The sequence below is a fragment of the Citrus clementina genome, unplaced genomic scaffold, assembly GCF_000493195.1.
Source record: "Citrus clementina cultivar Clemenules unplaced genomic scaffold, Citrus_clementina_v1.0 scaffold_6, whole genome shotgun sequence".
Classification (NCBI taxonomy): domain Eukaryota; kingdom Viridiplantae; phylum Streptophyta; class Magnoliopsida; order Sapindales; family Rutaceae; genus Citrus; species Citrus x clementina.
The window spans coordinates 13,619,128-13,642,941 of record NW_006262139.1 but is presented as its reverse complement, the minus strand read 5'-3'; the positions used below and the strand labels follow the sequence as shown (position 1 = coordinate 13,642,941).

The window sequence follows — 23,814 nt, the reverse complement described above, 5'->3', positions numbered from 1 at the left end:
ATGACTCGTGCATAGGCTAGCTTATGGAGATCTCTTTCATCGGCAAAATGTTTGGTATACTTGTGATGTAATGGTAGCCTGTTGTATCTTCATTGATGCCAGAAATGTACATGAGCCTGAGATAGTTAAGGGGTTTCAAACCTTGGCTCTATGCAATAGTTAGTTCCATTTACATACATGTAGAAATATTAATCGATATAATTCTTCATTATCGAATCGACTTAGTTCAGAACTCAGTTGAGTAAGAGTTTCAATTTATCTGCTAGTGTTACGAATTTCCCTGTAATATAAGCTGAAATTCCAGTAATATCATTACGACTTATCAGTGTAAAAGAATTTCTATAATACGATAACTAGATAACTCATTTTCCAATCAGATAAACATATCTGTAGAACAAGCTTTTCTTAAGGCTGTGGTTTCCTAAGGCTGTTGGTCTAGCTTTTTAATCAGCGTGTCATATGATGTTCTGCTTGGAATTTTACCATGCTCATACATGAGCAATAAGAGCATGAGACATCGTGAGAGAGAGCCGACGGATTTCACATCGTGAGGGAGAGTCCACGAGTAGAACAGAAAATGGCCTTGGAGAATTAGCTACTGAGATATCTAGCCTGAGTGAGGAGTGGATTTGGTGTGAACGAGAGGGAGAGTGACGGTATTGTGTGAGATCTACTATGTGTGTATTGTGTTTGTGTGTTCAAACAGTAACTTTTTGTAGTGCACCCAAAACGCACCGTTTGGTGGTTATTGTGGTGCTTACTGTGGGCTGAATATCGGTGCTGTAATTTAATACTCGGAAGGGGGAGTTTTGGTCAGAGTTGGGCAAAGCTAATGGTGCCCACCTCGGATGTACTTGTATATGGCGGGAATTTGTGGGCATATGGCAGGGGGACCCTGCTCGTTTGATTTTTTTTTTTTATAATAAAAATGGCTTATGAAGGTGCCAAAATCCTCTTGATAACCGAGACAAGATTCAGGCCAGCTTGTTAATGTTGCAGCTTTTAAAATAATTGTTGTTAGTTGTGCTGTAGAAATAATCAGCTGTGAAGAGAATCAGTTAAGTGTTTGGTAAATTTTAATTTCAAAAGTACTGTGAATTTTGAAAGCAGTTATGAGTGTTTGGTAAATCTTATTGTTAAACTAGTATAAGAAAATAAATGACTAAAATGTACATAATGTAGGATAAAATTTACTTATACATATAAAAATGTACACGTACAATATCTCATTGAATCAAACAATTTGTTTTTCATAAAAATGTGGAATTGACATATTAACTTCTTGCCAAGCAGCATAAACGTAGCACTTTCTATAGCTTTGTGCCATGTATCTTTAGTTACACAAACTGTTCTTATGGAGAAAACGTTAATTATAATGAAAATTTATTAAAATATTGATTTTATTTTCAATTTAAATAAGGATAATTTCGGGTTTAAGTAATAATTGTAAGGATATTTATGAAATTATATTAAAGGATAAAATTGATTCTCAAAATCAGAATTTTAAAGTTACTCCTTCTCTGCTTTTCAAAATCAGCTGTAGTAGGAGTTGATTTTAGCAAAAGTGATTTTGATTTTTTTTTACCAAACACCAAAATTAACTTTTAGATTTTTAAAATCACTTTTAACCCTCCCAAAAGCAATCCTAAACAGGGCCTTAGTCCAATTAGGAAATTTCCTACCTTAACTTCGTGCATCCATATAATTATGTTTGGTTGGACAAATGGACATATCTAATAATTATGTTTGCTTGGACATATCTAAGATATATTTAAATGAAAAATATAGACCCAAAAAGAAAAATAACATTTTTTTTAATAGAACTGCATTAAACAACGTAATACTTTGCTAAAGACAAATAGTATGCATATCCTCATATGTAATTGGGATATATAATTTGTGAAATGACTTATGACGTGTTATCATTTGATAGATAAATAGATATATGATGTAATATTATTAAATTAATTAATAGCGATGGAAAATAAAATTAATTAACACTTACCTAATGTTAAGTAATGATTGGTAACACATCACTTGAGATGCAAACTATATAAAAAATTAATATTTACATAGTCTGCATCTCACATATCAATATATATATATATATATAGAGAGAGAGAGAGAGAGAGAGAGAGAGAGAGAGAGAATTAGTAAGATTCTAGATAACTATTTTCACATATCAATATTATTTTATTCTGAATTATCACTTAATATAAAAATTTCAAAATTATACTTGGAGTATCTATATAAAACTTGGCCTTGGTATTAACATCTTAATACAACAAAAGAGGTGTAGTAGGACTATTTTGTTAAGGTTCATTGATTTTGCTTCTTCACTATTCAATTTAGGTCAACATCCATTCATTATCTCTTTTCTTTTTTTGAAGTGAAAGTAAGGCTTTCAATTAATGGGAATCAGAGAATAACAACCTAATCTCTACTGAAAAAGTTCCCAGCCACACAACCAGCTTATCATAATTCAAAGCTACATTTGGTAAAGCATGAGCAGTTTTGTTGTAAGTTCATGAAACATGTTGGATTTGAGACTAGTTTAATCTCTTCAGACTATCTTGAATAGTGGTTATTTACCAAAAGATTTCTAACAAACAACCCTTTCTATTGCGAGCAAGATTAACCACTTCTTTGGAATCTGATTCAACGATCATTGGCTAACGCTTAACAATTTGAGCTACTTGAATGCCTAAATTAACTGCTTCAGCTTCCATATAAGCCACATCCCCTTTCAAACCAACCTTCTGGACTTCTGCTGCAATAGTTTCACCCCTGGAGTCTCTAATGATCACTCTTAATCCTACTGTCAGATTTGAACGTATAATGGCAGCATCAACATTCTCTTTAAACCACCAATTTGGGGGAGGCATCCATGCTTATTGATTGCAGCATCAACTCCTAGAGAGCACTTAACATGTCTTGTCAAGCTAAAAGTTTGATGTGCTGATAATATTCCGTTAACTTCCAAACTTTTAAAGCATATTTACACCCCATCAAAGCATGAAAGGTGTCTTCATTCTCCTTCTGACATCTCCAGCACACAGGCTCATTAATAGCTTTCCAAAGATTATAGGTTGTAGGTAGCAGATTTCGCGCTGCTCTCCATATGTACACCTTGATCTTTTCTGGAATTTCCTTAGACTAGATAACTTCCCAATGAGTTTTGGAGATATCTGAGCTATTTGTTGTCTCTGTGCACTTCAGTTTTAGAGCAATTTGATACCCACTCTTGACTATGTTATTACCATGCTTATCGTAGTGTCATATTAGTTGATTTGGCTGAGGGGACTTTGGGAGAGGAATGTTTAAAATCCTTGCAGCCTCATCTTCCATAAAAATCTGAGCAATAACCTCTTCCTTACACTATTGGTTCCTAATCAGGTCGGCTACCATAGAACAAGGGGGTAAAGTCTGTGGAGAGATTGGTTTTAGAGTTTCAGGCTTTGATATCATATTGCTTTTGTATATATACACTTGCTTTCCATCTCTAATTCTCCATCTTGATCCTTTATGAAGGATTTTTCTGCCCTACTAAATAATCCTCCACACAAACGAAGGTTTTGAGCCCAACTTTGCTTCCATGAAACTTGACTGCCTAAAATATCTTGCCTTTAAAATTTTGGTCATCAAAAGCTCTGGATTTTGCATAATCCTTCTTCCTTACTTAGCGATCAGAGCTTGATTAAAACTGGAGAATTCTCGAAAACCCAATCCTCCTTTGATTTTGGCTTGACACAGTCTTTCCCACCTTGCCCAATGGATGGTTTTCTGAATCACCCCACCAGAATCTAGCTATGGCTTTTTGGATGTCATCACAAATACTTTGAGGTACTTTGAATACATTCATTGCATATGTAGGTACGCCTTGAGCTATAGCTTTGATAAGCACCTCATTTCCCCCACACAAAAAGAATTTGTGTCGCCAACTGGACAGCCTGCTAAGGACTCTTAATATGATGTTATTAAAGAAGCTGATCTTCATTCTCCCCACCATGGAAGGTAAGCCAATATACTTCTAATGTTTGGAAGCTACACTAAGATTAAAAATATTTTGATCTCCTCCACCAGTCTCTGATTTGTGATGCTGCTAAAAATCATTTAGGATTTTTTGTAATTGAAAATCTGACCCGAAGCGTTGGTATACACATCAAAGATCTGTTTTAAGTTTTTGCAATCTTCATTAGAGGCCCTGGAGAAGATCAAGCTATCATCTGCAAAAAGAATGTGATAGACTGACAAATTTCTACTAAAGCTCAATCCATGAATTAACTTTTGTTTTTCAGCCACCATGAGCAAGTTTAAAAACGCCTCTGCACATATAATGAAAAGATAAGGTGATAACAAGCATCCTTGTCTTAATCCTCTTTGAGGATATATTAAGCCTTTAGGCACACCATTGATTAGCACTGAGAAACTCGCTGTGGAAATGCAATTCATCACCAGATTTACCCAATTTACAAAGAATCCTAGCTGCTGCATTGCCTTTTCTATAAAACTTCACTCAATTTTATCATAAGCTTTGCTAATGTCCAATTTTAAGGCTACCAAACCGTTTCTTTTTCTCCTGCTTTGCCCAATTTTGTTAAGACATTCATAGCTTATAATTACATTATCAGTGCTTAATCTATTCGAGATGAAGGCACTTTGGGTTGAGGAAATAATCTCATCTAGAATTTGCTTCAGTCTATTAGCCAAGATTTTTGTTAGAATCCTATAAATAACATTACAGAGGCTAATAAGTCTAAAGTTAGTTACCTTTGTAAGATTATGCACTTTTGGAATCAAAGCAATATAAGTGTGATTAAGAGGTGTTAGACTACCTCCCTCATTAAGAATGTGCAGGCAAGTAGTTTTCATTTTTTCTTTGACTAAGTTCCAGTGGTTTTGAAAAAAGGCTGTAGGTAGCCTATCCAGACTTGCTGCTTTAGTGGGACACATTTGAGCAATCGCTGTTGAGATCTCTTTAGTGAACTTCTGATCTAAGAAATTGTTCATCTCCTTTGTTACTCGTTGCGACAAATTTATTAGAGCTGCATTCAGTTGGGTTGGGGATGGATTAGTTGTAGTAAAAATATTTGTAAAGTATTCACAAAATAGTCTTTCTACATCCTCAATTTCTTCTTTCTAGATTCCTTGGTCATTCTCAAGCCCCATAATTTTATTTGTTCTCTTTCTCGTATAGGCTTTTGAATGAAAAAATTTAGTGTTCCGGTCCCCTTCTCTCAACCAATTGGCCCTCGATCTTTGTTTCTAGTGGATTTCCTCATCCAACAAGATGTTGTCAATCTGCCTTTCAGTTCTTCTTATCTCTTCCGCACTCTCATGATGGCTGGAATCTATAACTTCAATTCAGCCAAAGACTTCTTAGATTTCTTCTTAAACAACTCAACATGATTTCCCCAACTCCAATAATTGTTATCACTCCATTTTCATTTAATAATCTCCATACATTTATTTTAAGGGCCTAACATATCTTCGTAATGAGCTCTGTAAAAAGTCTTCTTCATATAGTTCCACCATTTTCCTTTCTTGACCAGTTTGATCAAAATCAAATGGTGATCGGAGCACCAAGACACTAAATTCACAACTGCTTTTTCCTGGAAATAATTACCCCACCCTTTATTACACAAAAAGCGATTTAATCTCTCCTCAACCAGATCTACCTCGAACCTCCTATTTGACCAAGTGAACATGTACCCAACAAACCCCAAATCCATCAACTCACACTCCCTGATGGCTTCTCTAAAATCAGCTATTATGCTTGCATGCTTCTCATTACCTCTTATTTTTTTCATTTAAGTTAAAAATTTCATTGAAATCCCCATGACAGTGCCATGATAAGGAGGATAATTCTGCTAACCTTTTCAATAACTTCCATGTGTGTTGTTTCTGGACTGATTTTGGGTGCCCATAAATGCCCGTGCATCTTCATAATCTCCCTTTCTCGCTATGAACAACAACATCAATATGATGAAGGCTGTATGATTTAACTTCAACCGTGACTTCAGAGCTCCAAAGTGTTGCTAGACCACCTTTTATCCCTTCTCTTCCGACTACAAAACAACTAGGAAAACATAATTGCTCATAATTTTTCCTCATTTGTGGCGTTGTCATTTTTGTCTTACTGAAGAGCAAAATTTGGGGTCTATGTTCACGGATAACTTCCTGAGCTTCTCGAAACATTCGGTCCTTCCCCAATCCCCGAATATTCCAATTTATAATCCTCATGGCTGTCGCTTGTCAGCGGGGCTGGTTTCTAGCCGCTGCCGATACTTCATCAACAACAAGTGGTACTTTCTCCATATCGTCACCTTCTTTATCCTCTAGTTGTAGTTTTGCTGTTACTGTGTTCTAGTTAAGAGCTCGTTAGAGAAGGAAAAGTTTCTTTTGGGCTTGCTCCTTTTATTCTTTTGGAGTTTGGGTTGTCCCAAATTAAGAAGCTCGCCAGCCTTTTCATTGTCATTTGCCCATATTTAATTCCTCCTCTTTCTTCACAATTGCGGGCTTGAGATTTCCACTTTCTCCTTTTGGGCCTACATTTATTTGTAGTAAGCCCATTATCTCCATCTTCTACTTCTGATTCCACCTGGACCATGTGAACTTGAGTCTTTTGTTGAAGGCCCATAATTTCCTTCTTTTTACAATTTGTCCAATTCAATTCCCGCTCCTCATTTCCCTCTTTCCTATTTTTTAAAAAATATTTTTTTCCTTTAATTCCTCTCCTAGATGTCTTGCTTCCCTCCATTTTCTTTCCTCAATCGTCTTTCTTCCCATTTTTGCCTCTTCCCCATGAACTGTGATGTTGACAGCTAGCTTTTCTTTTCCTAGACAGCTAGTAAAAGAATAACCAATAGGAAGAATTAAAAAGAAATAATAGCATTAAGATTTTTAAGGAGTAAGATTAACCATAGCTCAAGAGCACAATGTTTGTCCTGATTTTTCTGGCATTGCTACCATAAGACGTCAAGATCTTTTTTTTCTTCTTATTAGGGGCGAAAGCTAAAAACTTTAGTTACATGGGCTAGAGTGAATAATGTATACATAGTTTAGAGATATTTTTTAATTTCTATTAAGGTCATATCCCACTTTAGTCTCCATTAAAATCTGCCCCTGCTTTCTACTTCAAATAATAATTTTTTTAGTTTTTTAACGCGACTAGGCAGTAGAAAGAAGTTAGTGTTTTGAGATTAATAAAAAAAAAACGAAGGCAAAGAAATGAGGAAACTGATGAAGGGCTGAATGAACAATTGAACATAAAGCAGTGCTTGATTTGGAATTGCAAAGTGTAAGAGCGGGGACCCATTTGAAGGAGTTTAGAAACGCATGCCAATTTTACAATATGTTTCTAAAAATTAGAGATCCCTTTGTTATTGTCCCAGTTTGATTTGAAGCATCATTTAGGCGTTTTCCCCCCAAAATTCAAATTCTTAATTTAAAAATACGCCGAGTCTACTTGCCGCCCCTTGGGCCCTTTGACCTCACTCCTCACCGGTCTCACTGTCTCTCTAATGACATCACCAATCCCCTTCTCAATCGACGATAAAGACCTAGACGACGCCGCATTATGGGCCGTAATTGACTCCGCCGCCGCAGCCTCCGTCTCACGCTCCTCCGGGTCCGCCTCCAAATCACGCAAGCCCCTCGCCATCAGATACCCCAGCTACCGTTCCCCGCCGACGCCAATCTCCCGCCCTTCTCCGCCGCCAAACCCTAAACACCAGCACTATCGGCAGCAGCAATTACACTACTCCCCGAATTCCGACTCTCGCGGAGAGATCGTCAACGATCGGCCGCTCAAGGTGGCGAGAACGTGCTCATCAGAAGCCAGCGAGAGCAGTCCAATGGCTTTAGCGCACCGAACTCCGCCGAGTCCTGTGGCGTATGCGTCACCGGAGGCGTATTTATCCCCGGGAATTAATGGGAGGGTTGAGGGACACGACCAGGATGTTACGAGGCACAGTTTGTCTGGGAGATTTCCTACAGTTTCGCTGTTCAAGGAGTACCAAAACGCAGCCATGGCGGTAAATATTTTAATCTTGATTTTCAAATTTATTGATTGATTCAGTTGTTAATCTCTTAATTTGCCTTTAGCTCATGTTACTTTGAAACTACTTATTATTATTATTTTCTTTTTGGGAAATAGCAAGAAATGTGTTTGATACAAAGTCCATTAGTAGATTTGACTTCGTGAAAACTCTCGATTAAGCCCTTAAATTTTTGAAAAACGTTTGTTAGAGACTGAGAAGTGTTGAGGCCTATACATGGCTAATTGGTAAATATTAGCTAGCCCTTTAATGGTTGTACGTTGAAAATTAAGCAGAGCATATGAGTTACAAACATACCCCTAAACACTCCAGATTTTTCATAAAATCCGAATTACTTGGTATGTTTATTGTGTCTTGTCCTGTTGAATGAACAGATTTTGGAGAAGTCTGATTACACCATGATTTCTGGGAGCCCTTTCATTAAAAAATCGGGTATGTAGTTCAGGGTTCGGCAGCCTTATGCCTTTTTGTATTGAAAATGCATTGTTGAACGCAACATAGGGGGTGTTTATGTTGTATAGGTTGGAGGAAGATATCATTTTACTTCAATGTATCCTATGAGATCAAAGACAAGAGCATTGAATTTGATGAAAACCGCAATGTTCAGAGGGCTGAATTTGTGGTTCGGGCATATATGCAGTAAGTTCTTTTGGCAATAAAGCGGAGCATTGTGAAACAAATTGGCAGCACATTTGTTACAGTTTTGTAATGGTTATCTTCTACTTGTCTTTGTTGTTACCAGGGGAGGTAGGTTTTCAGATGGATGGGGTTCATGCGAACGGCGTGAGAAGAGATTTCTAAAACCAAATCATGATATCCCTAGTACAGCAGAAACCAGAGCAAAAAACAAAGCATGTCAGGTTGATCTTCTCCCCAGAGGTTCATTCCAAAATATTCTATTTGTGACATGACTTTCTTATGAATTACTCCTTGGTTCTGTAGTTGAACTATACATGTCTCTTTATGCATGTGCACACACTTGGTCAAGACACAAATCTCCCAAAGAGTTAGGTGATTCTGTTAGGCGAAACCTAACATCTTTTTTAATGGTGATGCGTCAATGAATTAAACGTGTCCTGAGCTAAACAAGGTAAGGCTAGGGCTAGGTCAGGTAATTATTGCCATCTCAGAATGATAAATTTTGTTTTGGATTGGTGGCTCTCAGTTATAAAAAATGTGGAGCTTGACAATTGAACAATCCTTGTTTGCTATATATATATATATTTTAACCCAGGTCCCTATTCTTGTCATTTTCATTATCTTTCGAGTCATGAATTATATTGTTAGATCTTTGTGCATTCCTGTTGGTCCCTCTATTAGCCATTGGTACCATTTATCACAACACTGTTTGCATAGAATTCAATGTCCTGATGTTTATGACATATATCACCAATTAGTTTTCTTGTTCTGAAAGTGAAAATATATATTTACATCACAGGACCTACTCGGAATTGGAGAGTATAGACCCGGTGTGAGCCAATGCCAGCGATGATAGTTACTCAAAGAATCCCAACTTGGCTATTCTGGTTCACTAAAATATTCTTCGAATTACATGATGATAACCTACAAGGCAATATAACACGTGAATTTCTTATTAACTTGTGAGCAAATTCGAGGGAAAAGAAAAGAACGAAACATAGAATGCTTCATGTATTTTTCTTTGACCATCTAAATGACTCTAAATCTGAACTGTAGTTATCTCCTTTTACCTGCTTTGTCATTTTTATTTGTGAACATTACTTTTTTATGTTCCTTACATTTGGTGACACCGGGATGGGATCAATTAGATGATTATCTCAAAAGGGCACGTGGGGAATGTTTGGCGCTTCATTATTGTTCAATTATTTAAAAATTAGACAGGATTGAATTACAACGTACAAAAATAGTGAACAAGGCTACGTGGTCCAAAACCAAAAGGAAAAGGCTTCCCTCGAAGTACAGGACGAAACAGTTGATATACAACGAGGCATATCTGTTTCCTTTTGGATTTTTAGGTCCTGTTCTTTAACAGTCTGTACCCTTTAGTATTTTAGTAACAAGTGTATTTACAATGACAATTAAGCCCAGTGCCTTTTTCAGAAGTAGCTGGCAAGTCCCAAATGAGCCCTTTTTTTTTTTTTTTTTTTTAAGTTTTAAATAACACATAAGCTATTGGTTGGAGTTTCTTTCGATCTTCGGTCTCCTGCTACCTTTAAGCGATATTTTTACGTGAATAAACCTTCTATTCACAAAACAATTGACATGATTGATTGCCTGATTTTCATCGACAATGATCATCTTACCGTGCTCTCAAACTTGGTTTTGAATTTGAGTCGACTTAACAATTATTTTAATTTATACTTCTCTCCTAATTCAATTAGGTAAGGATAGTAGCGAAGCCACTAAGAAATAAGTGAGGGCAATTAATTTTGTCTAGTTTAAAAATCTTAGAAGATATATTGATTTAGTGAGGGCAATTAATCTTGATTTAGTTAACTTATAAATCTGCCTCTGTTGAATTAATTGAATTTATTAAATTTAGGCTAAAAAATGTATAAAAAGTTTTAAATTAAAAAAATTAAGTTCAAATTTTATTTTAAAAATCACACAAATATTCACACATACAGATAATAATAAAATTTTGATATTATATATTGTCATAAATTTTGTCTCGACTGATTTGGTTTTATGACCAGCCAGTAGGTAAAGAATATATAATATTTTATCAGTTATGGGAACAAAGTCCCATCAGTTATTTTTATTGTGATTTGATATTAAAGAGAAAAATGGACCAAACAAAAAAAGGTTAAAAATTTTGGAAGCTTGATAGTACGGGGATAACGTAGTCATATTAGAAAAAGCTGTGGGCTTGAATCCTAGACGCTTCATATTCCCCTTTTCTCTCGCACCGGTACAAAACGATTCCACTTCCTCTCCTTCCCTGTGGCTGCTGACTGAACCAGAGATGCCTCAAAGAGCTGGTAACACGTCACTCTCACAATCGTTCTTTGCGTTTTAGTGTTTCGGGCTCTGCTCACTGCTCAGATTGCTGCTGCGTGTGAGAGATTTCTGACTCATTTTAAATGATCTTTATTCTCTGTAACGCTGTTTGCATTTCACTTTTCTTGATGCTAGAAATGACCGTTCCTTTGTCTGCAGCACCTTCACTGTTCTCTTAGTCAAATCAAACTCCTCCAAGTTCATGGCTCGGCAGGTACTCATCATATTCTTCTCTTTTATTTTGAAGGTTTATGAGTTTAAGGCTAAACCCATTTGTTGTTGTTATTATTATTATTATTATTAATGTAGGAAGATGGGTGGCCTCTTGGCCTGAGGCCACTTAATGCAAGAGTTGGGTTGGTGGGAAATCGCAATTTATCTGGTTCAGTTTCTTTCAACACTTTGCTTACTGGCTCTCCAAGCTCCTCTACACTTTCTTCTTCAGATCTTGATACAGAGGTCACTTCTTTCTTCTCAGTTGATGCCTCGGTTTTATTACTATGCATTTAAAAACTTTTAGCACGGAAGCGTAGATGCATTATGTTAGTCCAGGCATACAATTATTTCTTTGAGTAATACTATGCATGCATAGCTAGGATAACAATCAAATATTTAAACTTGTGTGATCAGTTAAATAAAATCGTGTAAAAACCTCTTGAGCAAGTCATCGAGCAGTTTGAATAGACTTTATTTGTACACCATTATTGTATTTTCATTCAAGTACTAGCTTTGGGTATGATGAGTACCAGATTCATTTCCTTATCTTTTGATTTTGTTTTCTTTAATCTTTAGTTAATTTCACGGAACAACAAAAGCAACTTAAAATCCCACTTTACTCTTTCCACATGGGCCGTCATGATGGTGTTTTTGACTGCACTTGTTACTTCCACTAAACCCTTTTAAAGATTGCAGATCTCTTTGTTTGAGTTAAAATATACAAATATGGTTGTCCTCACACTCAATGAGGTTCCATGAACTGAAAACAAGAAAGAGATGCCTACTGCCTCTTGGATCTCTCACTGATTAGAATGGTGAAAAAGGTTTCTTATCACGCATGCAAGTGAACCTAGGGTCCCAGAACATGGGCTAACAGATCAATGAATCTGTCATTGCTATTAATCTCTGATCAGTCTTCCTTTGTGCCTAAACTTTTGTTAATCAATTCAGATACTTATTTTGTTTGATATCAGTCCACTGGTTCCTTTTTCCGCGACAAGAGCATCACACTTGGGAGCCTTATTGGTGTTTCTAACATTCTGGAGCTCTCGCGAAGATCTACTAGGAGAAGACCAACGGATACCTTGAGAGACCAGAAGAATTACAAGCCTAGGCCTTGGTTGTTTTCGCTGTGCTCAAAACTAACTACGGATGCTGTGAACACTAACAACACGCCCTCTCTTGGTCACTTTCTTGAAGCGGAAAGGAGAGCTGCCAGCATTTGCAGGAGGAATCATAGCCCAGCAATCTATGGACCTAATGATTTTTCACCAGTTCTTCCAGTTACAAATCCAAATCCTTTATTTGTCGGTGACCGGGTTGCCCCTCATGCAAGTCCTTCATTAAGTGCAGATGGTGAGAGAAGATCTAATAGAGAACTACTGGAACACGGCGATGGATACGGAGCTCCATTATTGCTTTCATGTATGTGTGGTCAACTCATTAAATGATGCGTTTTCATTGAATATACCACACTCTTTCAGGAGAAGAATGTATTGCGTGGTTAAAATTTATAGATATCTTTGTTCATTTGTTTCATAGGGGCCAATTTTGCCAAAAGTTATGCCTTGAAACCTTCCTGATTAATATAGGCTTTTAAGCAATAATAAATTATTACTAAACTCAAAAAACTCTCATTCGAGATTTTTTTCCCCCTTCCAAAGATTCTTGGTGTTCTCTCTCTCCAATTCAAAATAACCCAGGTGTCTTTTTTCTAATATCATTAGCCATCTTAAGCAATTACATAAATCAAAGTAAACTTCTTCCTGTCTTTCTATCATTGTATGACTGGGATCCCAAACCCCAGAACTCTGGAACCTAAAAAAATCTTACTGGTTTAACCAACTAGTACTTACAGGAAACGGCAAACAATATTTGCCTCCTATTCCGAAAAACAGAGTGTTTTTCGATATAAAAGAGAGAAGACAAATGAGAAGGCAAATGTAGCTTAAGCTATTTCAATAAGCTAATATAGCAAACATTATTTTGTAACCAAGTAGTTCTAAGATTCATTAATCATGATTCGATAGGTTCCAAGTTGAGGCAGAACAAATGTGCGCATTTCAATTGGCAAATATATTTAATGAAATTAAAAGGAATGGCACAGATAGCAGTTTTGCTTATAAAATCTAAAATAATATTAAGAGCGGATTTCTCCAGCTTCTTCCACAAGAAATAGTGGATAAAAAAAGCATACTGTTTCCTCTTTTCTTTCTTTGTTCTTTTCCTTTTTTTTTCCTTCCTTTTTAATAGAGGAAATGGATCATACTCAAACATAGTTGAACAGCCATTGAGCATTTGGCCTCATTATTCTGTACAAACGTGCGGACTTGAAGCATGAAAATCCTAAACATTGTTGCTTCTTCAATCTAAAGAGCAGCATACTAGATTGACAGGATTCCACAGAAAAAACTTGCACAAGGACATTTTACTTGACTCTTGTATCTCACATGCTTAAAATTCAAATGGAGGAGGGTTGAAAAAGTTACCCAAATGAGCCATTTAAAGCAATCTGAATGTTACAACACTGCTGGTCCATCAACTAACATGGCAAGAAGGAGAATCCCTAGCATCCATGTGTAAAAGCTTATCACTTGCTTCATTGCATTCAGCTGCGACCCTTCCTGAACTTCTGCCAGCTATCTTCACAAATGAGCCCACGGCTGACAAACCCTTGAAGCTGCTGCTGCTTCCTTCGCTGGAATTCCAGGACTTCCTTGATATCCTGGGTTTTGAGGGACTAATGTCCAGTTCGGTAGCAGAGTTGATAATTCTGGCAGCAACTAGGTTGGCAATGCTGCAGCGGCAGAAGGGGCAAGCAGGGACCTCTGGGACAGCTGTTATGGTGTCAGGCTTCTTGTGGCAACACAGGGCTAGGGTGCAATGAGCACACATTTGATGCCCACATGGCTTTATCTCAATTGTGCAGAGATTTTCAAAGCATATGCAGCATAGCTCAACGTCACTTGCCTGCTTGAGAAAAATTTTCCGGTAAATACAAATGAAGAGATGAACATACCTATATTTTAACAAGATCAGTACTCTATGGTTTTCCACAAATCAGGGCCTTGAGGTTCATTTACCATCACATTTTATCTCACCTTGATATGGGAAAAAAATCATATTTTTAAAGTCATATCCTGGATCATTTCTATTACTATTAGAATTTAGACATATGTCACAATTCATACTTCAGAATACATAAGTTCAAATGGATAATTTAAGCTTAAAAGAATATCACCTCAGAGGTATTGTCATCGACCTCAGCATCAGAAGGTGAAGTTGATGGAACTGAGCAGATTGTCTCATTCAAAATGGCTTTCTCCCTCTCCTCATTTGTCTCCATTAAGGCCTTCTCCAGCAGCTCTTTGGCCTCTGGATTAAGATCAGTCATGTTCCGTAATTGCAGTGGCCAGACAAGAGGCTCTGCAGATGAAGGGTTCAGCAAGGCTGCACACGCTTGATGTTTGTACTTGAGAGCAATTGCATATGGTATTCTCCTGAAACACGTCATTTTTAGCTGAAATCAATACAAGACTTCTAAAGCCATCACATAAACAATACCACTAACATTTCAGGATTGATAGCAAAACTTACAACATTTTTATTTTGCCAAAAACAGGAAGACAGAAGACAAAGTGCCAAGAAAAATAAAGTTTCCCAATTTGCAATTCAAATTAGTTCTTCCAAAAATAGACTTGCAAACTGTACCATGGAAACAAGATACCAAAATGCAAAATTACACCAAAGGTCTTTCTCTACGGCCCATCTCACATAACTAATAGCAAAGCAAAGGGCTTTCTATCTCTTGCTGGGAAGACTCACCCAAATGCATCTGGCTGAACCCTATCAGCTCCCCAAGCAAGCAATTCCCGTATACACTCCAATGAACCTCCCCGAGCAGCAAAATGAAGTGGTGTGCTCCCTGGATATCTATATATATGCCTCCCATTAATCTAAATGAAGAAGTCACTCAACAAATAAATTAGACCTTATGATTGAAAAGTACCCATTTCCACCAGTTGATGAACAAGCAAGAGCTCCATTGTCTAAGAGGGTATGAACACATTCAGACCATCCTTGACGGGCAGCCAAGTGCAGTGGGGTAGCACCACTTTCGTCTCTTATGTTAACAAATCTTGAAAATCCCCTGCAACAGCTCTCATTCAGTCACACAATAATTATTGAGATTCAACTTTACACACACGCAGATGCAGAACAAGAAAGAGACCAAGTATTTGCTACAGGGCTTGTCCGGGCAGCAGTAAGTACTGCTTGCAGGCAATCTGAATGGCCATAGTAGGCAGCATAGTGTAGGCAAGTTCTTCCTTGAAGAGAATCAAAATTCAGAATCTAATAATTTACAGCACACCAAATGATCAGTTTCATCGAAAATTATCCAAGAAAAGCAAAGCCAAAATCAACGTAAATCGTTAAGAAGAAAACATACAAATGCTCCACTTTCAATGAGTTTTTTCACACAAGATAACTTCCCATTCATTGCAGCCACCATTAATGGGGTCTGAATAGGCCAATCACCAGCACAATCAACCCAAAACACAAGTAAAGCATACAATGTCAGAGACTAAAATGCATAACCAATAAAAACAGCAAGTAAAATGGAGATTTAACAACTGACACAAACATATAGGAAAACCAAGAATATTACCTGTTTATAGCGATTCAAGGCATCTGTATTGGTATATAAAAAGAACTGATCCAACAGCATTGACAGAACCTACCCATGATCCAGAAAAGCCAATAAAACAAAAACCCAGAAAATCCCATCAATATTTTCCCAAGAAAATTATAAAGAAACCACAAAAACAAGCAAATCAATCAAGTAAAGCAACAAACTCCTAAACTCACCTCCATCTGGCCATAAGCAGCAGCCAAATGCAATGCAGATTGCTTTCCATATCCACTAGTCATTCCCAAGACAGTTGGGTCAGCTTCCACCATAGCCTCAATCATCTGCAAGTCCCCATTCTCCACGGCAACAAACAATGCACTTTCACTTCGTTCCCTGCAACTCATTCTCTGACCCATGACCTCTCTTTAGCTCAATATCTTGCACTAAAGAAATGAGAGCTGCCCGGAGACTTTATTCACGCGCCACCACCACGTGACATCCGGCTCCCGCAGTGTGGCTGCTGCTTAATCTTATTGTAGTGGTGGCACTAAGCCAAAGGACTGATTCTTTTCGAATGTGAAATGCTATCCATTTAAGTGTGTAAATAATGCAACTACATTTGGCTAGTAGTTTGGTCCCGCGCCCGCCGAAATTTCGGGAAATAATCAAATCCTTTATTGCCATAATCATTAATAATGCAATCCCATGTTTAGATTCTTCTTTACAGCCTTTGATATTTTGTGTTTTTTTTTTTTCAAAGGTAATATCAAATCTTTCGGTCGGAGCAATTTGGTGATCAACTTTTACTTTTACTTTTTTTTTTTTCGTCCTCGTCACTCCAAAATTTAACGAGGGGGAAAAAATGAAAAAAAAAAAAAAGGCAATCTTTTAATTTAATCCCTTCTTTGTGGGACAGGAAATTGTTTTCCTTGGACTTTCTACTTATTGCTACAATCCAAGTCATCAACATGGATAGCTTTTTTGTCTCTTTTCTTCTTTGGTCAACTAATTACAACTAAAAAGAAAAAAAAACAATACAAAAAAAAAAGAAAATATTTGTGAGTCTAAATGCTTACTGTCACAGTTGAGTCAAAGTTCAACACATTGTAACAGCAATTCAAAGTTCAAAATAAAAATTTGATGTGGTTGGTTTAAAAAAAAAAAAACCAATATATTTTCTAATGTGATTGGCTCGGATACTTAAGAGATAATTTGAAAATCTGTGGCAATTACATGTGAGACCTCTACCATATTTTCAAGAAGGGATTAAACATTAATAAGTTTATGGAGACTTCAACTCAAATAAGATCAGAATCAGCCCGCCACTAGATAGTAAGGCTAAGTGGCAAATGGCAATAAGAGTCAATTTGAAATTTAAATAAATAAGAACATGTATGGATCTTTTAAGTCCCAGTCAAAATATATTGATTTTTAACGCATATATTCGAGAGAAATTTAAAACCTAAGGCATACAGTGAGTAATCTTAACATACAATTTTTATTTTATTTTATTTTATTGAGATTTGTAGCTTATCTTGAACTGCGAGCTGCTTTTCTTAATTACTGGATTCAATTGTAGTGGCTTAATGAATCTGCAGCTTACTGGTACTTCCAACAATTGATTTGTTTTTCTCCATGAGTGTTAGCAAATGATCTTTGCCTTTGCAGATTGCACTCGTATCAACTGGTTTGTATACTGAGGTAGGTAGAGGCCGAGATATCTGTTGGGTTTGCCAACAAAAGATTATCTTGCATGCAAAGAGCACTGCAAACTAATATTGAATTTTGCAAATGCGAAAGTGGAATAAGTTGTTAAGAAAGTGCTCCATATGTTTGAAGAATCTCAACATTTTGTAGATATTGGTCATAATGGGTAAACAAGACATGTCCCATGAATCATTTTAAATAATGTCGAATAATAATATTCAGCCTAAAGGATGACACATGGGTGACATAAATAGCAATCATACTCATGCCTTTTGACATTGTTGTGTTTAAGTTAAAAGCAATAGGAGTGTTAAAAAAGGGTTCCATGAGGTGTTGTTAATTAATATCGCCGAACTGTTTTACCATATTATGCTTCTTGTCTATTAGATATGCTGGAGTCCACTAGGTCGTATTGTTTAAATGATCAAGATTGTAATGTTTGTGATGTGATATTTCGAACTATATGGGATTTACCCAAAATCCTACTATTATAACTACTTTGTTTGCAGTGATTGATTGATTGATATGTTGATGTTTGTCAAGCTACTAATTCTTGTGGCTTCGGCTGGAACTATGGGTATATTTTTGGACAAGAAGAATTATGCAGTCAATTATGGTTCTATAGGGTGCCAATGTGCCATTGTAGCAGCATTATATACACGATAAGATTGTGCGAGAAAGTTCAGAATTCCAGCCATCATAATCGCATTATAAATTCTCCAGGTTGGTTGCTGAATCCACTTGTGAGGCTACCAACTTGGGGGAATTGGAATTTTTGTTATGGGTTTAGGGTTTTGGTGGTTCAGCATCGTGCGAATTTGGGATTTGGGAATTAAGAGAGTCATGTTCCGATCTTAAATAAATGAGTAAATGAATTTGATTATCTTTCAATCGCTCACTTTATTTTTGAAAATCACATTGTTTTTATTTTTATTCAAAAGATTACAAAAGCTCGAAAAAATGATGTTGTTATCAGTATTTAACATAGTAATACGACCATTTCATTTACGGAAACCAAAAGCACAAATTCAATCAAAATTCATATTCCTTTAAAGTTCCAGTTGTAGCAATGACATCTGCTTTCTCCAATATTTACTTCTACAAAGTAAAAACATGGCTTCTCTTTAGCATTGCTTCCTGTTATCTATTCCTTTTCTCTCTCCACCTTCATCCAATTGAACCTCTTGGGTTGACCCTTTTTTTTGCCACCAGCCTCCAAACCGCTTAAGCCAGCTCCCCTTTTGTTACTGCTACGTACACGTGGAAGGGTTTTAGCGGCCACCTTGTCATTTCACGGCCTGTAATATAGGCGAAATCAGCTATTATGCTCATTCGTATGGTTTTTGACAATTATATTTATGTGTGTTCTTTTGGTTGATGTACAGGTGTGATGTTTGTCTCGTTAAAATTTCGGAAAATTATTTTTCATTAAGATGATAAGCTAAATCATTTGAATCAGTTGAAATAATATTTTTATGATTTATGCAGCGGGTTGATATAAGGATATCTTTTCGGAAGTATTCCTGCCATTCAAGGGCTCACAATCTGCTGAATGAAATATAATGAATGCCACTCTGTTTCTTGTACCTTGTATGTCTCCATTGATATTTCAGTTTTCATACAATAATGAATTGTCAGTATCGCGGAAAGAAAATGGTGAATTTTTTCAGATTTTTTTTAAAAAAAAATAGATTTTTTTTTCTTAAAAAAAAGACTTCTTGAAGCAAATTAATATTTTGCATCTCCAACCTCATCAGGAGACTTTGGCATCATTATCAAATTTAACTCCACCTCATTGGCAAATTTTGGCATCATTATCAAATTTATCTAGTTAGTACCTGAATCTATTCTTCTTAAGCATCTTGGAGGTGTTCTTCCACATCATTGATAGACTTTGGTATTAGTTGGCATTCTAATCTAACTTTTTTTTAGTATACCCTTATATCTTATATTAATTTTTTTCTATGGAAATAAATTCACTCTAAGAAATTTTAATAAGAACATTATTTTATTGTTCCTTTAATCAACTAAACTCATAAAAGAAAAATTATCTGAGGCCTAAATATATGTAATTTAACATAATTATGGTTAATTCATTTGTTTGATATGAATGTTTAAAACCTAAACATTAGTTGTGAGTTTATAATGTCACACTCTTTTTATTTTGTTATATCTTTCTAAACAGATTTGATCACTTGAATATCTTTACAGTCATATATAGTCGTTTGAGTCCATTTTAAACATACTAAAATTAATTGGGTGAAATTGCATTTTCAAGTCAAGAAACTAACATTTGTCACAAAAAATCACTATTGTATTTTAAGCTGTTTTTCTATTATAAATTGTAATTCAATTTAGTAAGGTTGGTTAATTAAGAAAATGCTATTTTTGTTATAAGCTTTCTTTAGTTTTGTGGTGTTGTATCTTTGTTGCTGCAAGGAGTGAAATAAATTCAATTATATTTGATAAATATGATTTTTAAAATTGTAATTTTCAAAAAAGTTATATTGATAAACAAGTTCTTTCATTAAAACGAAAAACATTACGGAACAAAATTAAGAAAAAGTTAATATCAAACAAAACTTCAGCTTTTGGGTCAAGATTTTTAATAAAGAAATTGTCATAGTTAAAAAGTCTTGCATTTGAACGACATGTACTTACTAGCAGGAATGGATTAGCTATGGTCCCCAAATAATCATGTTTTGTATGAAAATTACTTAAAAAAAAGTTAAGAATAAAAGATTATTACATTCAATTAGAATCATATTATATGAATTTGTATAAAAAATTTAAATTAAAGTTATTCTCCTCCCACCTGCCCTCTCTCCGGCGTAACCGTTCGGCATAACCACCACCCCTATCATCTATTTTCTTTAGCATCAATCCATCACCTCCACCAAGATATGATGAGTTTTCATATTGGATTGTTAAATTTTATGAAATAAAGTAGGTTTGGTTTTTATTGATGATATTGGTTTTGCTTTGTGCGATAATCTAAGTTTTTTTTTTAATTTGGGATTTAATTAAGAATAAGTATTTGGTTCATATTACACTTAAAAGTATTTTATAAATATTAATTATTACAATTTAAAAATTAAGTTGATTATCTTATAATTATGAGAAGAAAAATATGTTACACTTTTATTATTTTAATCAAAATTAATATATAAAAAATTAAAAATCACATTTACCGTACACTAGCATTGTTAATTCGTAGTTATAACCTTTTTTATTTCTTTTTCTTACGCAATTTTAAGTTGGGGTTTGGGGTATATGAATAATTCCAATTTTAAACCCTAATAAACTATAAAACCCCATAAAAAAGTCGAAGTTGCTATTACTGAACTGAAGGATTGGGGGAAAACGGAAGATGATGATTCGCAATCAAAGCCGTCTGATATCAACCGGATCGTATCTCGTGAGGCAATTATGTAGCACGCCAACGGAAACAGTTTCGCAAAGGATAGCGGCGCCGACGCCGTTTCCGACCGGAAATGAAGATAAACTGTACAAGAGGCTGTCGGCTCTCGGAGCCACCGGAGGCAGCGTGACCGGGGCGCTAAATGCGTACATAATGGAGGGTAAAACCGTCAGAAAAGATATGCTCGAATATTGCGTCCGGAGCCTCCGCAAATTTGGCCGCTACCGTCATGCACTTGAGGTCTTCCATTCCTTCCTTGTCCTCGATAATATATAAATTTAAAATTTCTCTTTGCTAGATTGTTTTTTTTTCCTAAGATTTATATTCTTTTTGAATTTATTTTTTTGTTGTTCTCAGAATTAAATGCCTCAGCCGAAAGATTCTGTCTTTTATATGAATGTATTGTGTACTTGTATATTTTGTGTTGTATAATTTGTTTTGATGATTGTGTTTAATTTTTTTAATCTTTTTTAACAACAATGCAGGTCATTGAATGGATGGAGAGTCGGAAAATACATTTCTCTTACACTGACTTTGCAGTATATCTAGATCTTACGGCAAAAACCAAAGGGATAGCTGCTGCTGAAGAGTACTTCAATAGCCTCTCAGAATATGCAAAGAATAGATACACTTATGGAGCACTTCTGAATTGCTATTGCAAGGAACTTATGACGGAAAGGGCATTGGCTCTGTTTGAGAAGATGGATGAACTGAAGTTTCTGGGAAATACTGTAGCTTTTAATAATCTCAGCACTATGTATTTGAGATTGGGCCAGCCAGAGAAGGTGCGTCCTCTGGTGAACCAAATGAAGCAAAGGAACATTTCTCTAGACAACCTTACTTATATTGTCTGGATGCAGAGCTACTCTCATTTAAATGACATTGATGGGGTAGAGAGAGTTTTTTATGAAATGTGCAATGAATGCGAAGATAAATGCCGTTGGACGACGTATAGTAACTTGGCGTCAATTTATGTCAAGGCTGAACTTTTTGAGAAAGCTGAGTTAGCTCTCAAGAAACTAGAGGAGATGAAGCCTCGTGATCGTAAAGCTTACCATTTTCTAATTAGTTTGTATTGTAATACTTCTAATCTTGATGCGGTCAATCGTGTATGGGGCATCCTGAAGTCGACTTTTCCCCCGACAAATACGAGCTCTCTGGTCCTGCTTCAAGCTCTTGCTAAACTCAATGCTATCGACATCTTGAAACAATGCTTTGAGGAGTGGGAGTCCCGTTGCTCCAGTTATGATATGAGGTTGGCAGATGTCATTATACGTGCTTATTTACAAAAGGATATGTATGAGGAAGCTGCATTGATCTTTAATAATGCTAAGAAAAGGGCTAATGCCAGCGCCCGATTTTTCAAGTCTCGGGAGTCTTTCATGATTTACTATCTGAGGTCTCGTCAGCTGGATTTGGCTCTAAATGAAATGGAAGCAGCTTTGTCTGAAGCCAAGCAATTTCACTGGCGCCCAATGCAAGTAACAGTTGATACATTTTTTAGGTTCTTTGAGGAAGAGAAAGATGTTGATGGGGCAGAGGAGTTCTGCAAGGTCTTGAAATCACTTAATTGTCTTGATTTCAGTGCCTACAGTTTGTTGATAAAGACTTATATAGCTGCTGGAAAGTTGGCCTCAGACATGCGGCAGAGGTTGGAGGATGATGATATTGAAATAACTGATGAGCTTGAGGACTTGCTTGTAAAGGTATGCCCTCCTTAGGTTAGGTTTGGAGTGTGAACCAAATCCCTAAAATTCGATCTATTGTTATTTGATGTGTATTTTACATTCAGTAATTTTCATCATTTAATTGTAACTAGCAATTGGAAACCGATCATGTCTTAACAAATGCAAATTAAGACTCTCTGTTAGCGACTGTTTCATCAATTCACTTTTTATTACTCTATTGTGGTGCGCTAGTGATATTAAATTTATCTTCCAAAAATATGAAAACCTCAAAAATGAAGGGAAAATGTATAGCGTGTTGATGAAACTTTTGTCTTTTTAACTGTAAATGGAGATAAACGGATGTTTTTATACTTTTAAAGGGTAAACTAACCATCGTAATTCTAAGTAGGGGTCAATTAAAGTTCACCCTAAAGGAAATACAATGTATTGGGTAAGAGAATAATCTGAACGGCTGCAGTGCATTGTTCAACTAGAAGTTTAATCGTCTCATTGAAGACATTATATTGGGAATGTGAGAAAACTGAGATCAAATACAATTCCAGTAGCGGACGAGCAGAGTCTCCAAAGTGCCTGAAGTTTGAGAAAACTAAACGTGTGCGTGTATTCAAACAAAGATAGATCATCAATGATTACCATAACAACTTACGACTGGTAAATCAGTCATTAAAACACAGACTTTTATCTTATACTCCACATGAAAATTCCGTGTAATCAGTCATACAACATATAATTAGATTATAGCGAAGCCTTCAAAGTAGAAATTTGAAACAAAAATGACGAACTGGTAACCATATGGTATCAGATAAATTACACATAAGCTTGGACCATTCAGTAAGTGGCTGATACAAGATGATGCCCAGTGCCCCAATAATCTGTTCAAAATGTCCCTTCCACAGGCTTGGCTGATATACAAGAACAATCATGTGGAGCGAAAGAATCAAGAAATGTAGAAAAGCTTCTCATTTAGATCCCGAATTGGTGCAGTTGTGATGTAAAGTTCAAATCCTTGGTTGTAATGTTTTCCTCTTGTGGTCCAATCTTCAATACTGTCCAGCTTATCGATATCCTCTGCTTGAATCACATGGCCCTTTATAATACGAGCGAAAAAGC

General features: G+C 36.1%; 4 protein-coding genes across 6 annotated transcripts; 3 read left to right on the top strand and 1 right to left on the bottom strand.

Annotated features, from left to right (window-relative positions):
• Positions 1-7,451: 7,451 nt before the first annotated feature.
• On the top strand, positions 7,452-9,768 carry LOC18040058 (the record flags this gene model as incomplete). Its single annotated transcript, XM_006429008.2, has 5 exons — positions 7,452-8,036; positions 8,435-8,492; positions 8,582-8,699; positions 8,803-8,920; positions 9,499-9,768. Coding segments are annotated over 5 exons (933 nt in total), but the record flags the coding sequence as incomplete, so codon positions are not given.
• Positions 9,769-10,857: 1,089 nt separating this feature from the next.
• Positions 10,858-12,905, top strand: LOC18040057 (uncharacterized protein At3g17950). 3 transcript variants are annotated; one of them, XM_024182042.1, is made up of 4 exons: positions 10,858-11,020; positions 11,199-11,253; positions 11,349-11,498; positions 12,230-12,905. In XM_024182042.1, the coding sequence occupies exons 2-4, from the start codon at positions 11,242-11,244 to the stop codon at positions 12,704-12,706; spliced, it is 639 nt and encodes a 212-aa protein (XP_024037810.1). In that variant the 5' UTR covers positions 10,858-11,020; positions 11,199-11,241; the 3' UTR covers positions 12,707-12,905. The 3 variants fall into 3 exon arrangements, with proteins under 3 accessions (XP_024037810.1, XP_024037812.1, XP_006429069.1); XM_024182044.1 differs by having other exon boundaries at positions 11,175-11,253; XM_006429006.2 differs by having other exon boundaries at positions 10,858-11,097.
• Positions 12,906-13,777: 872 nt separating this feature from the next.
• On the bottom strand, positions 13,778-16,440 carry LOC18039830 (putative E3 ubiquitin-protein ligase XBAT31). Its single transcript, XM_006429005.2, has 8 exons — positions 16,125-16,440; positions 15,925-15,993; positions 15,706-15,777; positions 15,487-15,608; positions 15,265-15,405; positions 15,081-15,188; positions 14,497-14,755; positions 13,778-14,225 (listed from the first exon to the last, which is right to left on the bottom strand). Exons 1-8 carry the CDS (start codon positions 16,302-16,304, stop codon positions 13,794-13,796), a joined length of 1,383 nt encoding a protein of 460 aa, XP_006429068.2. The 5' UTR covers positions 16,305-16,440; the 3' UTR covers positions 13,778-13,793.
• A 4,428-nt stretch (positions 16,441-20,868) lies between these two features.
• Positions 20,869-22,918, top strand: LOC18039829 (pentatricopeptide repeat-containing protein At1g02370, mitochondrial). Its single transcript, XM_006429004.2, has 2 exons — positions 20,869-21,256; positions 21,502-22,918. The coding sequence occupies exons 1-2, from the start codon at positions 20,966-20,968 to the stop codon at positions 22,735-22,737; spliced, it is 1,527 nt and encodes a 508-aa protein (XP_006429067.1). The 5' UTR covers positions 20,869-20,965; the 3' UTR covers positions 22,738-22,918.
• The last annotated feature ends 896 nt before the right edge of the window (positions 22,919-23,814 follow it).